General features: G+C 41.9%; 1 protein-coding gene across 9 annotated transcripts in view; it reads right to left on the bottom strand.

The window, feature by feature from the left end:
• Positions 1–2,007: 2,007 nt before the first annotated feature.
• LOC116333174 (adhesion G protein-coupled receptor L3-like) overlaps positions 2,008–17,589 on the bottom strand; it is a 260,507-nt gene continuing 244,925 nt past the window's right edge. For 4 of the 9 annotated variants that reach the window (XM_039609509.1, XM_039609512.1, XM_039609510.1 and 1 more), the window contains 4 exons: positions 17,381–17,506; positions 17,194–17,292; positions 13,532–13,628; positions 2,008–4,893 (listed from right to left, as the gene is read on the bottom strand). In XM_039609509.1, the coding sequence (XP_039465443.1) occupies positions 3,944–4,893; positions 13,532–13,628; positions 17,194–17,292; positions 17,381–17,506 (1,272 nt within the window). In that variant the 3' untranslated portion in view covers positions 2,008–3,943. Of the gene's footprint in view, positions 4,894–6,135; positions 6,154–8,278; positions 8,405–13,531; positions 13,629–17,193; positions 17,293–17,380; positions 17,507–17,589 lie in introns of all 9 variants that reach the window. The other 5 variants (XM_039609516.1, XM_039609517.1, XM_039609513.1 and 2 more) reach the window with 3 other exon arrangements.

Here is a 17,589-nt window from a genome sequence, read left to right as displayed (position 1 = left end):
TGTGACAAGCCAGAGATGAATATCTCTGAGAAGGGACACATATAGCAACTTGTCAACTGGATTTTAGGTCCTCCCTAAAGAATCCCCTACTTTACTTTAATTTTTGACTCTACTGGGGAAAAAATAAACCTTTGTATTTGGTCAAACCCGAAGCTAACAATATAGATCATGAACTCAAGTAAGTGTCCATTGAGTCCATCTTCTCATAGACATCCATAAATCCAAACTTCTGTTTTTAAATAAGATGAATCATCTCCCGCTCGCCATCAGTAAGAATGCATCTCCGCACTGGCTTCATTTTTCAGACACTCGAAGGCTACAGTCATACTCTGAAAGCCATCTCCGACTAGAGGGGGAAACAGTAGGTCCCACAATATGGAACTGCGAGCTCAGACTAAAGAAAATGCCTTCAGAATGTTAAAAATATGAGATTTCATTGCACCAGATGACCAGTTTTGAAAACTTTTCAGTTATAAAGCTAGAGTTAGCTACATGTTAGCAAATAAATGTGACTCATAGGCCTAAAAAGATGCACATTTCCTTGCTGAAGTTCAAACCGAGCATCCAAATAGGGAAGAAAGATGATTTAGGTGACTTGTTGTTGGTGGCAGATGGGCTGGTCTGAGAATTTCAGAAACTGCTGATTGTCAGGGATTTTCCCCTCACACAACCTTATCTAGAGTACAGAGAATAGTCTGAAAAGAAAAAATATCCAGTGAAAATGCAATTTTGATCCCAATGATCCGAGAAGACTGGCCAGACTGCTTTCAGCTGAGAGAAAGGCAACAGTAACCACATGTTACAACCAAGGTATGCAGAGGAGCATTTCTGAAAGTACAAAAACATCGAACCCTGAAGCAGATTAGCTACAGCAGCAGAAGACCGCACCGTCTGCCTCTCCTATCAGTTAAGACGAGGAAAAAGAGGCTACAATTCACACAAGCTCACCAAAAGTAACGACGCCTGGTCTGAAGAGTCCCAGAGTCAGAATTTGGTGTAAGCAGCATGAAAGCATGGACTCATCCTGCTACGTATCAATGCTTCAGGTTGGTGGTGGTGTAATGGTGTGGGGGGTATTTTCTCAGCACTTTGGGCTGCAATGTATCAGCTGAGAATTGTTTAAATGCCACATCCATTGAGTGTTGACCGTGCCCATGTCTTTATGAACACAGTGTACCTATAGCTGCTTGATGGCTCCTTCCAGCAGCATAACACACCATGGCAAATAATCTTAAACTGGTTTAATGAGTTCCCTGTACTCCAATGGAATAGAGCATCTTTGGGATGTGTTGAAATGAAAGACTGGTGTGATGGATGTTCGGCAAACAGATCTGAAGCAACTGTGTGATGCTATTGTGTCAATATGGGCAAAAAACTCTGAGAAAGGTTTCCAGCAGCTTGCTGAATCTGTGGCATGAAGAATTAAGGCAGCACTGAAGGCAAAAAAGGGGGTTTGAATCGATAAAAGCAAGGTGTACCTATCAAAGTGAGTGCATGAGTCATCAACGCACATGTAAGCATCCTGCCATTACCTCATGTCCTACTGCCTCGGTATCCACCTTCATCTCATTAAATGCTCAGTTTTCAGGTTTTCAGTGGGACTTAATTGTGCTTTGTCTCTATGCTCCATGTGTGATCTCACAGATGTCACTCTGCTCTGTGATCTCATAATAATGCCACAAGTTCAGGTAAGAGTTGCTTAACCTTTAAAAAGCAAATATAAAACAAGCTAAGGTTGACTAAGCTCCCTTAGATGGTCATTAAGGGTTTGCCTTTTGGTTTCTTTTTTAATAAATAAAAGCTCTTAGTAAAGTCCAACCAACAAATCCTGTCCAATATGTGTATAAACATCGATTGGCTTCAGTTGCTGCTGTTTCTCAGAGGTAAGGCTGCTCACTTGTTTTCAAGCGGTCTACGGTCCACTTTATTCTCACAACTCCAGCGCAGCTTATCAATATCACATCAAGCACACCGTATCTGTAAAGAATCCATTGGTTACAACAGCAATGATATTGAAATATTTATTACAGCTTATGAAACCACTGCTTCTATTATAAAGCAGACCAGAGCATACAGAGCACATCCACTGTTGCCGGGGCCAAAACTGACTTGGCACTAAAATGGACAGAGGGCTAATGACGAATACGAACTCAGAAGTAAGAAAAGACTCGATCGTTCCGTTATTTGGAGGTCTTCGGCTGTTATCCATACAAAAGTGTCCCGGGACTCAGACAAAACACCAGTACTTTTGTCATAGCTACATGATGAATCTTAATCAGTAATTTATTTGTTGGCAAACAAGTTTCACTGTTACAACAAATATTAGTTATGAGGTCATTCAACTCGGAAACCAATACAAAAAAAAAAAAAAAAAGAATAAATAAGAAGCCATAATTATAGCCAATAAGAAAAACTTCTTTTTGTTGCTAAACTTGCTCCCATCCTTTATTACTGTTTATTTAACAAATAAATAAATAGATTTTCTCCTTGAGGAAGAAAAAGAAAAACACTTCCAGTTTTTCTCACTTCAAAAGCTCTTTCTTTAATAAGTAAAACAGCCATTTTTCTTTCCTTTTTTTTGCACAAGTGTCTAGTGCTCATCAAGGTTCAATTTGTTCTCTTTCTGAGAAGCACAAGCGTTTTCTGAATGCCAATATAGATGCAGGATGCACTATAAACCTTCTGAGGGACACCTCGTGATTAAATCGGACTGATTCTGTCTCCTTGACAATCTGTGAATCAGAGCTCTGCTATCTACACAGTAAAAAAAAAGAAAAGGAAAGAGAAAACGAACCAGGCGAAAATAATAATTAAAAAAAAAACAGACCTGAAAAAGAAAGGTGAATACGGTTCACGAAAATGCGGCACGATAAGTGTTGTATTTTTTGTGTAATTTTGCTCCTATTTCGATGGTCATTTCTCAGAAAGTGATAAAAGAGAAAGAAAAAAACAGAAAAGAAAAACAGACTGGTACCAGAAGCCCAGAAAGGCCAGCACAACAGAACAAAATTGCTCCTAATCACTACATTTACAGAGACAAAAGGGTTCGCTCGGAACGGGAAAAAAAAGCATACTATTATGTGCAATGCTAGTTATCTGTACAGTTACATAGAAATATCTCGCAATTCTCCTATTAGTTTTTTTCTCCCTCTTTTAACAACTGGTATTACAGTAAAATCAAAGAAAGAAACCAAAACAAACAAACAACAAAAAAAAAAAGAACAGCTATGCTTAAAAGCATACAATCAATAATTCCTTTATGGTAACTGTCCAAAATGTGTCTGTGTGCGCGTATATGTGTGGTTTTTGTCTTTTTTTTCATTGAAGGGACACTTCAGCAAACAAAATGTGCTGCAACTCACCAAAGAGGAAGAAAATCTCTCAAAAAGTCAATATAGATACAGAAGTATAATAAAATAGTCTTTTTTTTGTTTTTTGTTTCGTTTTAATTCTGGTGAAGTCTTCAGTTTCAGACTTTAGGGGTATGCAGTTCCTGTAGACTGTCAACACTATATCTCTGAGACCTAAAAATCCTGTGTGAGTAATTGTCTCTTTTCACAACGAGACAAAACACGGCAAACCACACAGGGTTTGGGAGGGGGCGGGGATGGGGTGGATGTCGCGGTGTTGTGGGGTGTTCGGTGTCTGGGTTGGGGGCGACGAGTGGAGGAGAGGGGGCACAACATCAACCTTCTGCAGCGTCTAACTAAATAGAGTCACATATTAACTGCCGACGCCCCCCACCACCGCATTCGTAGCAATTATTATCCTGCTTATGGTCAGTAACAGCGAGGGTACAGTTCCTTCCTCCGCCTCAGTCTTCGGGACACAGAATAAAGAGAATAAAGGCTACCACTTCCAACGACTGATGGACCAAGGGCACACGGGGAAAGAGTAGAGGACTGCGAGAATACAATGGGCACAGGTGGGAGGGGGTTCGGGCCTATAGGCTGGTGACTAGGTGCGAGGGCTCCTGCTGGGCCTCTTCTGGAGATAGATCCTCTCTGTTGGGGGGAACAATGAAGCCATCACTACTGCCCCGTCCTAGCTGGTAGTAAGAGTGCAGCTGATGGAGGTGGTTACGTGAGCCCAAGTTGGGCATGCTTTTGTAGTAAACGTCGTCCGAGCTGGCCTCCGGGCTCTTGGCGTCGCCGGCCTCCTTGGAGCCGTCTGCCGATTCTCCGGACACGTCGGGCAGGCCGGGCAGCATGGGCATGCTGGTGTAGAGGGAGTCTCTCTGGTGGCTGTGGCTGGGCGATGAGCCTTCGTCCTCAGTGTGCTCGTTGGTGAGTAAAGGGAAGAAGCTTTCGCTGTTCTCCTGGGGGATCCTCCTTCGAGACGAGGAGGAAGCGCTGGCGGACGAGAAGGGGTGGTGCGGCAGCGGCAGGGGTGGGGGTGCCGACTGGTGGAGGTGATTGTGAAGGTTGTCCACCGCCTGCAGGGACGGGGGCGGCCTCTGCGGCAGCAGCGGGGCGTTCGACTCCTCGCGTATTAACTCCAAACCGAGGCCTTCGTCGTGGTGGGGGACAAAGGTGGAATGGTCATCAAGGCCCAGCGCGACATTCATGCCCATCCCTACGCCCAAGCCCATCCCGTAGCCGCCGTCCTTGCCGCCATTGCTAACGTTATTGACCAGCTTGTTCATGAGGTTCCGATTCTGCTCGCTTGAGCGCTCGTGGGAATTGTTGAGGTAGGAGGGGATGTAATTGGAGGTGAGCTCTTTTAGGATCTTCTTTTCCAGGGTCGTCTCCTTGTGGTTATAGCCCCGATCAATGATCTGGACGCAGTCACTCATGTACTCAGCGCTGGCAATGCTATAACTGTTGCCATGGTTACCATTCAGTGGTAGAGTATCCATGACACTTGTATCCCGGGCATTGTTCAGGATTCCCTCTGGAATGACAAAGATGAGTAGGGATAGAGTGGCTGAATGAGAACAGTGAACTCTTGTGAGACATAAATGCTGTTTTTATCAGCAGCCATCAAATCACCAACCCTCCCAGTTCTATGAAATACACTGAAGTAAAGGCCTGGATTAGCATTTTTAATTAAAGCACACAGTTTACAGTAAAATCCTATGAGCTCACACTTACCTTCCTTTAAAAACTGTACTCAATACCAAGACTTACTTCATTTTCATGAAAATTAACAATTAAATGATGGCAGTGATGAAGACATTGATACATGTGCGATACCAGACAGCACCAAACTTCGAGCACGACACAAAAGCACAAAACGCGTGCAGGCAAAGACAACGGACACATCGAAGCCATGCAATTAACTCTTAAAAGTGAAACACAAACCAGAACACCAGTTGTAGAATTTGGACCCCAACCATATTGTCCCATGTGAGCATTTAGAAACAACATTGTAAAAATGCATAGGGGGGTGGGTATATATTGGTATGTTTTATCAATGTGAACATAGCTGATACTTCAAAGTAAAGCCACACTGGAAGGAAGGAGGCTTTCTGTTCTCTCTGTTGCATGGACATGAAGCTTTCATAGCTTTATCAGTTAGCCAAGTCCATGCTATCAACATCAAAGCATATATTTGAAGATAATTCAAACTACCTCAGACAAGGCCATCCAGCTCGTTAAAAGTGTCAAGCTCGCAGTCTGACCTCTTGAAAATTTGACAAGATGCACGTCTCAGACTTCTAAGAAGGAAATTAGCCTCATAAAAAATCTAAATATGTACGTTTTTGGCATAATCAAATAAAAGGTGCACGAACAAAGGCACGGCGTTCTAAAAAAGATCACAGATCAATTTATATCGACGTGCCTTTTCAAGCGTTGAGGTGAATCTTAATGTTAGCTGTAACTGGCTTCACTTATTCAGGGTGTGATATCAAATGGGCCTAGGACATGTGAGTGGAAGAAGTCTCTCTCTTTTCTTTTTTTAAACTAAACCAAGTAGTGTAAATGTCTGTAAGCAGTGGAACTCGGGATGCGATTCAAACCAATTTTAACTGGCATTCTTGTCAAGGTGAGGGGCCTTTGTCACAAAGAGAATTGTATTGCTTCCAAAGGGAATGACGTTGTTTTCATTACCCCTTTGTCAGCATCGAGTGAAAAGAAAGCAAAGCCAAAGTCAATTACATTTGATAAGCAATGTTTAGTTTGACTCCCATACTTGTCTCTCTGTAGGGCTCTTTTAGGGACAGCATGAGGGAAAGGAAAGAAGAAAACACAATAAGCATAACAGTGACAGGTAGAAAGAGGAAAATGCACATATAGTATGCTGATGACGCATCAAAAAATGTTTCTGCAATGCAATAGTTTTTTTTAACCCTCATGCAAATTCTGTGCACCCACACAAAGAACCTGAACATATCTCATAACAAACATATATATATATATATATATCTATAGCAAGAGAGAGAGAGAAAGAAAGAGAAAAAAAGATGGAATCCTTGGGTAAAACACGGATACGGTACTTTAGTGTCAAATAGACAGATAAATCTTTTGATGCATTAGCAGTCTTACTCTTTCTCATCTATGGCAGTGTAAGTGAGTCATAGCCCTCCATCACAACCTCCAATGCAAGCACTTTGTATTCCATACATAAATTATCCGCTGATCAAAGCTCTCTGAGGTTTTTTTGTTGTTGTTGTTTTTTTAACTTGACTTTTACTCGAGTTTTCCCAGTTTTACAGACCCGCAAAGTTACAGCAAACACATATTGAGTTGCTGAGAGCTGGAATAGCTCTGCAGAGAGAAAATAAAATAGCATTTCAATAGTCAGGCTGACCCACGATAGCTTGCCGGCTTCTAATGCCCAACTCTAATACTTGGAATGCTTTAATATCTGCCATACTGAAAATGTATTTTTTTAAAAAACACTTTCACATTAAGTAGACTGAATTTATGTTGACTTGAAAATCTACATTTGAATATATGAATGAGTAATTATGACAGTTACCAAGTTTGAAATAAAGTGCTAAATATTTCTACGGTGGCCCTGAGAGGCCAAATGGACTCCAACTTAAGAAAACACCAGCAATAAGAAAAACACTGCAAAAATACACAAAACACAACGGAAATAGAAAAAACAAAAACGGAAATAGGAAAAAACAGATTTCCAAAAGCACAAGGGAAGTGTTTCTGGGGAGACAATAACCCGACGGACCAGTTGCAGGAACCAAAACATGCTAGGTGTGTTTTAATCTCATGATTCATATAATACTGATAGCTGATTTTTAGGCTAATAGTTAGGCTAACACACTTACCTCTCATCTTTTCTTTCCTCATAAAACCGACAAATCCTCCACTTCTTTTAAGTGTCTCCCAGCAAAATTCCTAGCATATTTTGGTTCCTGAAACTGGTCCGTCGGGTTATTGTGTCCCCAGAAACACTTCCCTTGTGCTTTTGGAAATCTGTTTTTTCCTATTTCCGCTTTTGTTTTTCCTATATCTGTTTTCTTTTTTCCTATTTCTGCTTTTCCTATTTCCGTTGTGTTTTGTGTGCTTTTGCAGCGTTTTTCTTATTGCTGGTGTTTCCCTAGGTTGCAGTCCATTTGGCCTCTCAGGGCCACCGTAAATTTCAGCTAAATAAACAAATGAACTGTAACCTCCGTATTTTTTCTTCAAACCGCTCTCTGTTACTTAGCACCGGCGATTTGCATTTTTAAATTCTTGCTTGCTTCAGCGACATTTATCACAAAACAACAGTGTCTGAGAGTCTAACAGCGGTGTTCACGAGAATGCAATGCTAAAAACTAAAACCAAAAAAACATTGAGACAGAAGACAAAGCACACACGAGCTTCACTGACAACACTGGAGCACATTTAAAATAAATGACTGGTGTTGTATCTGGCTCCCTATGGGCGCCCACTCTTGATTTCAGAGGATTTCCTCATTTTTACACTGTGTGTTTGGCCAAACAGCCACGAGTGAGTGCAACTTATGTAACCGAATAGCACGGTTCTGAACACAAGCCAAGATGCAACACCACTGAAAAATCCCACAGCAAAACAAACCTGTAGGATTTTTATGATAAAGCTATAGCTTGTTCAAAGCTAACACAAAGACAGCAAGGGCAGTGTTGTTTTTTTGGGGGGGGTTGTTTCTAAATTAAAGCGCTGTTAAAACTCTCAAGGGCGACTGCTGGGATTTCAGCTTAGTGCATTACTTTTAATTGTCCAATCATAAAGTTGCTTTTTGTTTTGGGATGGGAACAAAGATGTGCCCCCTAGAGTATCTCCAGGCTCAGACATGAAAAAAAAAATAACACTGCCCTAGCCACAATGTTAAAGAATGAAAGAAGCTTGCACACCTTGTGTGTTGTACATGCCCAGAGGGTTGTTATAGACTGCCGATTCCCCAAGCAATGTATTATAGGGATTGTTAGTGCCATGAGGACGTAGGAGTGCATTAGGTATAAGATGGTTAGCCATAGCCCCTGGAGCAGCCAGAGAAAGACAGAGTGAGACAGGAAAAAAGGAGACAGGAAAAAGGTAGGTGGGTAGATAAATTGAGATATAGACAGAAACAGAGAGAACATACATATCAGTTTGGCAGATGCAGCTGAGCAGTGACAGCCATTAACATCCAAATGATCACATGGTCATTAATGTGAGGGAGGTTTTGCTACATGAAAGTGGCAGAACTGACGCGGCTAATGGAAAGTGTATTAATTGTACCGTTAATGTCGGCCATTAGCTTTAAGCCCTTTTTTGTGCTCCACATTCAGGCAGTATACAGGTAAAGTTTCCAAAGGAAAACCGACATGGCCAACACAGCACAGTTATTGGTACGTCTCTGGACTCAAACAGCACAACACAGTAAATACAGAGTACACTCCTAAAAGGGTGTTTTAGGAAACTGCATTACTAAATACTTTTTTTACCCCCAATATTAATGTTAGGAATGTCATAGGTGTGTCCTAATTCTTGGGCCACATCCTTCAGAGGCCGCATTTGAAGGCCGATTACGTCAAAGCCAGGTGACGAACGTTGTCCCAATTCGAAGGCTGCTCCAAATGCGGCCAACAAATGCGTCCTTTGTTTCCCTGGATTTGAAGGATGGGTCGGGTGTATCCTTCATGGCCCAACCTATCCCAGAATTCATAGCGCGGCCCAGGCAATTCCAGTTTCCAACAATGGCGGCAGCTACTTAGTTTTAATATTACTCTTTCTGGGTCACAAAATAAACTTTTAAGATATTTTCAGGCACAATGTAGCTGTGTAAACTTCAAATATCTGCTCGATTTATCAAGAGATCACATAGGCCACGCAGACCGCGAAGGCCGGGTCCTCTGAAGGATGCGGCCTAGGAATTGGGACACAGCTAAAGTCTTCATATTTCTTTTAAAAACAGGGGTGTAATGCTTCTCAGACTGGAGCTGAATATGCAGTACAGCTGTCCACAGTCTCCTCTCGCTGTCCCATCCGCCAATTTCACGATGGCCCTTGAGCCGACTCTACTGAGAGTCTTTTTACTGCTTAAGCTCACATTACATTACTACTAGAGGTATGATATAAGGTTGACGAGAAAGATGTGTAAGTGCAGAAGCCTGGGAAGTAAATACAGTCCCAGGAAGAGGTTTTGTCTGTGTGACAGCCATGGAGTACAAATGGAAGGATTGCTTCGTCCCTGAACTGAGCTGCTGGCTACAAGCTACTGGTATGTTAGCCAAGCTTAGCTGAGCTACTAGCAACTAGCTACTGGTATGTTAGCCAAGCTTAGCTGAGCTACTAGCTACAAGCTATTTGTATATTAGCAAAGCTCTGTTTTTGCTTTTGTTTTTTGGGTTTTTTTTTTTGTTTTTTTATTAAGAAGGCCAGCACATGTAGGCTGATAACAGCTTTGGTAACTTGTGTTCATGATATGCTAATTAGCCATGTTCTCGTGATACTTAAGCTAATTAGCATTGTTAAACTGTAAAGGAGCATCCAGACAGGGAGTGATTCACTCATCCTGCATTGCTCTGAAGTTGAGCATTGGTCGCTAGCGAACATTCCAGACTGGGTGACCTTCCAATACAAGGGTGGGCAATTAGTTTTCCCAATTTGAGAGACTGGGACTGTTGTCGATGTACCGATAAGCTGAAATCAGCTGCTTGATGTTAATTTAAACTTTATAAGCTTATTGGTGGGCCCTCCACAACAGTCCCAGTTTCCCACATGAACAAATAGGTTCATGGCACAGGTCCCCCACCACCTTTGGGATTGGCTGCTCTAACGTATGTACTACCCAATCCTATGTCACTCACCAAGAGCAGGTAGCATCTTCAATTAGAAGTTAGCGTTATATACATGAACATTTATCAACTCATCACAAGCAAAGCGGAACATCAGATCCACAATTCAGTTCAACAATGCAAGAACTCTGCTCCGTTTAAGGTGAATGAAACGCACGACCAGGGATGCCTGAAACGCTTACGTGTGTTTACATTTTTAAAGACCCTTCAGGTAAGTATTGAACGGGAAAATAATGATCCAAACATCATCGTGCCCGTGGTATCATACGCATCAAAACATAACAAAAAATATAAGCCTGGGTATAAAGGGAACCATGGATTTGGGGAATTGTTACAGCGCTAGTTAAAAATAAGATCTATTCACAGCTTTGTTGTTGTTGTCCTGCCTGTGTGGAAGTTCAGCCTGAGTTTAGCTACTTTAGCGCCTCAGCTCTGCTGTTGTGCTCAATTGCGGGAAGTTTACACTCTCTGACATAGCATTGGAAATTAAGTCGACTGCAGCTGAAAAGAAATGATAGGCCTGCTTTTGTCTACCTTAAAAAAAACAAAGAATTTCAAGAGGTAGAGCCCCGACTATTAGCGCTGTAAATTGCATGCTGTGTGAAAATGGGAAGCTTGACAGGTGCAGCAGTACGAAGGAAGCCCACCAACAGCCGGGGCCTGCACCATTATTATTACTTCTGGCATTGCCAATCTTATGAGATGAAGTGGTCTAATATTTCCTTTTCTCCAAAGAGCAAAGTTCAATACTTGCTCATTCTCTTTGCGCAGTTGCCGAAATAACCTTTGAATGAAGCGATATGTCCTCTCTATAGTGAAGACGGTCATTACTTTGCATCAGCCTCGCCTCTTCCACGGAAACAGAACAGAGGCTCATTTTCTATTTATACAGCGCTTGTCTTCAGATTCGTGCTGCCAGGATCTGGCCCAAATGACTCATCAGTTTCCCATCCACATACTACCGCACCAAAGCAACCTTCACAGTCTGAGCCCGGTGATTAGCTGCAGATTTGAAGGCTGCAATCTCAAACACGAATGCTGCCGATTCAGTAATGTTTGTTTTTCTTACAGTAGCTGATGGTTTAAAAAAAAAAAAAAATCCAAGTGTCTGAATACATTATGCGGGATATCAAGTATGCTGAAAATATTTCTCAGGCGCATTCATTTCCTGTTTACAAGTTGTTGATTTTCTTTTTTCCCCTTCTCTCTCCCCGTCAACGTATGAGGCTATTATTTTTAAAGGAGTCGAATTTAAGACTTGTGAGGGCGTTACATGCGCGCGCCTCCTGTATGCACTGTGCCAGAGCGGGTAAACATCTTTTATCTGAGGTGCGAGTACACCGCAATTAGATCCTCCGGCAGAGTACTGTTCTTTTTCCAATGCTCTGAATCTGTCACACCACTGGGGAAAGGTTTTTATAGTACCCCGTGACTCTCCCCTTCCTCTAAAAGTTAGACTTCTCTTTTTTTTATGGCGTTCTAATTGCACTTGTACTTTTTATGTCTAAAGACTGTGCTTAATGAAATTTTAAAGCACTATAGTGCCGCTGTGTTGGTCTCATCTTTCAGCATTATTCCTACTTTTTTGAGTATTAATTAGCCACGTTATCATTTTGCCTGGGAATCGGGATGTTGTTTGGATTTTTAAAACAAGAAAAAAAACTGTAATTTGTTGTTGCTGTTGCTGCTTGCCCTAATTACAGTGTACTCCATAAACACCAGCCCCCCCTCTTGAATTCTCCCCATGACAGATCCCCCACTGACTGTGCCTGTGTTTGAATTGGACAATTTGCCCCCCCCCCCGGAAAAGGAAAGAAAAGAAAAATCACACTGATTGTGCAGAAATAATCTTGAATGCTGGGATAAATCAAGATGATTGCATGACTCCGCTCTGGAGATGATCACAGTGAGAGCGTCAGCTGCAGGCTCACTCTCTCATATATGAGGAGTTTTGGGAGGAAGGAGAATACAGAGCACAAAACAGCTAGGAATATTCGCTCCTCAACATATAATTCCTTAATAACAACACGGGAGCAGCCTCGGAGAAGTGCAAATTCTATTTGCATCTGTTTCTTATGACACGTGGGATGGAAGAACACATTTCCCAGCATGCTCTTCAGCTCATGTGAGTGTTTTCTCAATCAGATTCAGCCTTGTGAGAACCCCTGGGTATTGAAATGAACTTGTAATTTTTACCTCTTTTTATTTTAACATATATTTAGTGAAGATCCATGCAGGCTTTTCTTTCAGTCCTGCCCTGAAGCCCCCACCCCCCGTTTCAGCCTCCCCACTATTGATAAAAGCTGCGTCTGTTGATGGTGCTAAGCCGAGCACCTAATTATTGAGATCATGACACTTCCTCCCCGTGTCGAACATTAATCCATCATTGTAACTGTGCATTAGCGTCTATGCGAGCAGGCGCCCAGAGCGAATTTAGAGAGTGAGCGGTGTGGCACTCGAGCCCCTCGTCAAGAGATGTGACGACTGGGGAGGGATGCCAGCGAGCGCAGCATTTGCTCCCGTTAACCTGAGAGACTCCAAAGTTTACTCTGTCTGTCAGTGAATTATGTGGAAACTTTTTACTCACGTATATATGAGAGAAGCTCCCAGTCAATTGATTTCTAGGTTTTTCAGTAAGCACTTTTCCTGGTTTCTCATTCAAGGCTTTTACAGGCAGAATGGGCGGGGTGTTCAATATATCCTTTATTGCACACTCATCAAATGAATTAAATGCATGATTTACCGAGAGCCTGCTATTCTCTCTACCACCTAATCTATTTAGTTTTAGCTTTCCTAACAAAACGATAGAAAACGGTTGGTTTGTACTTCAAAATAAGACATAATAAACAATTTTCTGCAGCGGTGAAGCATTTATCCTTTCAATCTGTCACTTGAACAGGTAAGAATTTGCAGCTCTATTGGCAGGAGTTTTCATTTTCGTGATTTCTTACATTGTAAACCTTGCTGTGGTATTTGGTAATAATTAACAGCCAAGTAGGGTGGGGGAGATGCATATTTCACTTGGTGTTTTTAATTATTTTGCGGTATCTGAGGAAAACTGCTGTGAAATGAGTGATTTGCCTTGACTTTTTACGGCTGGATTGAAGTTTGCAGCTGAAAGCTTTAAAGAGGCTTTTAATTCTGCAAAGCCCTCGTGTCATTATTAAGAGGAATGCAAGTCTAAACGCAATTTGAGAAAAATAGTGTTGCTTTTGTGAGAGAGAGAGAGAAAAAAAGAAAGAAGTTTCTCAGTCACAGTCATAAATTCTGAGGTGAAGGCTGGTGTATTGAATCATTCAAGAAAAGATGTGCTGCGGAAACAAATACCTCTGTTGAGTGATGCAGAGCTGTTGATGTCCCCGGTCATAAAAGAGGACTCGGACTGTTTCCTGACCGTGTCGTTCCACATTCGACGGATGCGGCTCTGCGGAGAAAAATAACATTTCACCTTATAAAAATATTCACTCTCAGGAAAAAAAATAGAAGTCTGCACATGGAGGACGAGCGGAAAGTCTCAGGCTTTCAGCATATTTCCTCAAGCGTGCACTCATATTCTTCACAGCTCAATAACGGCTGAGATATGAAGAAAAAGAGATGCTATCGGCTTTCGAATCTAGTATTTAACCCCGAAACATGTCAGCTGTAGGGATAAGTAACCTCCAATTAAAAATGAGCATTAGCACTGTGATAGGTTAAATCAATAATAAAGTCATCAGTCAAGCTCTCTTGAGTCTGTATCTTGGGTTGGAAAGGGCTCAATCCAAGAGAGTTCATCCTGGTTAATTATCACAGTCCCGTGGGCTATTGCACAAGCTAAGGGAGTGCATCTAACCATAGAAAAGAGTCCTTTCTATTCTGTGTGCAGAACATTTGAGAGTTTTCTGATTAAAGCATAAAAAAATTCTTGTGAAAATTATACATTTGTGATGGTATACTTTACCAGGCTGAAACAAGGCTTGATTGTCAAATGTAGGGGAAAAAAGGGATAAAGGCTGTTTGGTAACCCCGTGGCAACACATGAAAAAAATATGTATTCCTCGATCACTTGGCAACTGGTTGCAGCAGGTGATATTGGCCACAAAGAGATGTTTGGTGTGACATGAATACCTTCTTGTGATTGCTTTGGTTGTTGGCAGATTGCTACAGTTACCTGTAGTTGGCGTCTTTTATGGAAATCGCCAACTTGTGTGCAGACACTTGGCAACTGCTCACTGAGCGACAGCAAAACTGTGACGCAAACCAGAAACAAAGACTGTTTGTCTTCAAAATAAAAGGTCCACCTTCTGATCCGTGTTGGTTCAGCACTGAGGCATGGGCTTTACTTTGAAGGTGAGCAATTTCCACTCTGTCGGTGTCCTCTGTGCAAATTATAGGTGACACTGGCAATCTAGTAGCTACCAAAGTATGCACAAGGACATGCTGGAGTTGCCAAAAGGTCCCTAGACTTGTGTTATTGGGGCCTTAGTAAGGAGTTTTTCCACCACATGTGGCCAGAGCAGCTTCAATGCACCTTGGTATTGATTATCTGCATGTGTGAAACTCTCCCGCGGAGAATGAACACCCTTCTGCTTTAACATTGCTGGTGAAGAAAGTGTGTCTGAAATTCCCAGACACGGGATTGATTGGTTTGAGATTTTTTAACTGAAGGTTAAAAATTCAGTTAACATAGTTTTCATACTTATCAGACCAACGGACTTCAAGGGTCATGGGTTTTTCCTTTAATCTGTCACATCTGTATATAATACATCTTAAGCAAGACTCCAAGTTAGCCAGACTTCTCAGGAGGAAATTATCCTTCCAGTAATCCATTCATCGAGTTTAACAACACTACGCCTTTCATCTGTCCGCTTTTACTGCAGCCTTTACCCCATCACCTTCAGCCTTCACCCCTTCACCAGTGCACCAATAACAAGTCAAGCCTCCATCTGCACTTCCCTTAGGGGACCTGTGACTGGATGTGAGTTACAGGGCCCTAACCCTATAAATCTAACTAATCGATGCGGCCGACTGCAAATTTTTAATTAAATGAATCTTGTTCATTTTGATGATTTACTACTATTACTAGACTTGTGTGTGGAACAGTTTCCAGTTAAAGCAGAGCTTATTAAGTTCCACTTATTTTAGTTTTTTTAAATAATTTGGGTACTAAATGCAATCTGGCTAAAGTTTTAATTTGGTTTGATTATTCACTCAGTCCTTCAATTTTACCCATGGTGAATTCTTGATTTTCATAAGTGATGGAAAATATTTTTAAATACAGACTCATTGTGTAACCATAAATGGAAGGCTGGTTCAAATCCCTGACACTCTATATGGATCTTTAACTCTGTGAAGTGAAGACACCGCCTATAGGTTTCAAATTAAGTGTGTTAAGTGTGTTTTTGGCATCATAAACTGAAAAAGTCTATGATAAACTTTTAGCATAATGCAATTCAAAAGGTCTAAGACAGCGGTCCCCAACCCCCGGGCCCCGGACCGGTACTGAGTTGAGGCTCAGGTGTGAAATTTATGGTTTTCAGGGTTTTTATCATTAACTCTGTATCCCTGGGTCTTTTCCCGTGTTGTAGTTGTGCGTCTTATTTTGAAAGAAATATTTACGCGTTACCATAGCGACCAGAGAGCATTAAGGGGCAGAGAGGAGGATGTTACTCTCAATGTTGTTGGCGCATTTCAGGAGGACGCTGCTAATAAAGTTACACAATTACACAGTGAATTCGCATTTCTTATCATATTTACAAAATATCACAGTTTTTGTCTTGGTCGTATCATTTTATTTTGTTGTATTTACACCTTAAAGGCCGGTCCGTGAAAATATTGTTTGAGATTAAACAGGTCTGTGGCTCAAAAAATGTTCGGGACCGCTTATCTAAGAGAAAACAATCCTCCTATAATGGGAGCTAGAACACAATAGAGCAACTGGTTAAGCACAGAACTTTCAGTCTGGAGAGTGGAGTTCGAACCCCACATGAAGCATTTTTAGATTTAAACATATATACCTCCACATGCTCAAGATGTAGGTAGGAGGACTTAAAATAAAAGGGAAAGTTACTCAGCACGCTGGCTGTCTTTTTTCATATGCTAAATCGCTTTCTTCCACCTTTTCTATATTTCTTCCTACTCCGGCTTTAACTAAAATTGGAGCAGCTGTCACTATACCTCACCTAATCTCTCGCTGAGCTTCCCCATTGCAGTGTGACATTTAAACCGAGGGCATGTTTTTATTTATAAAAGCTTAAAGCATTTTTCACATCATAAATTGGCGTCTGTTTCGAGCCGAGATGACACATCGCTCACATATTCAAACAGCGATATATACTGACACAGCCGATCTCATTATCATATCGCACACGATTCTGTCCCCAGACCTAAGGGACACAGATGGGTTGAAAATGACAGTGCCATTTCTTCTTCTTCTCCTTTTTTTGGACAGACAAAAACTTGAACCGTTCATAGCCGACGGGTTCGAATGTACTCTGCTGATTACACATTCATTTCGAAGCCTCGGAGTTAGCAATAAACAACCACATCTTTCTGAGTGTTTCCATTCCTGTCTCGCTCATATAAAGTGACTGAGCATGAGGTTAGAGCCATCTTGTCAAACCACTGTGTATAATTAAACGCTTTGATCTGTGTGCGGAATCCAGCTTGTACCGTGGGTTGCCACTGCACGCTTGACTCTAAGGACTATTTATAATTGAACACTGGAAGAAATCGCACTCTTTGGAATATGGATATGATGTTCAGTTACGGCGTATCGCGCCAATTCATCCTATACTTCACGTCAACGTGGGTGGAATCCATTAACAATTTACTTTACAAGGAGACTTACCATCTATGCACCGAATTTACAAACCCCGGCATAGACAGGCAAATTTGAATGTGTAAGCATGAACAAATTCCCCACAAAGCTGAAGCCAGTGCTTTCGTCAACGTCACCGTACCGACGCGCAGCCTAAATCGGCCCCAGTGAAAACGAATTGCAGACTTACTCTTTTGTGCTTGCTTGCTTTCTGTCCACACGTTGCGCTTTCTTCAAATCGTACGTAATCCTGAGTATCACTCGGGATCAAGTCATTTCCCGCCTCCAGCTGCAGCATGCACATACACTATTTTTCACCTTGTTTTCCAAAGAACATATCACGTGCTAAGTTACAGGAGTGAAAAATGCTATTTAACCTGCGATCCCGTCGAATAACGTCCCGGAGCACGCGAGGCGGTGCCCTTGCCGGAGCCAATGGAGCTGTCCACGCTTTTGCCACTGCAGCAGTGAGTACGCAGGCACTTCCCGTACTCCTTACGCACCTGTAAATTTAAAAGCACAGACAGGTTCGCACTAGCATCTCACCGCTTTCCAAACTCGCTACACTCCAGCATGCTCGTTATGG

The sequence above is a fragment of the Oreochromis aureus genome, linkage group 3 (genome assembly GCF_013358895.1).
Source record: "Oreochromis aureus strain Israel breed Guangdong linkage group 3, ZZ_aureus, whole genome shotgun sequence".
In the NCBI taxonomy this organism is placed as follows: domain Eukaryota; kingdom Metazoa; phylum Chordata; class Actinopteri; order Cichliformes; family Cichlidae; genus Oreochromis; species Oreochromis aureus.
Note: the sequence above shows the minus strand (reverse complement) of the source record. Positions and strands in the feature narration are given on the sequence as shown.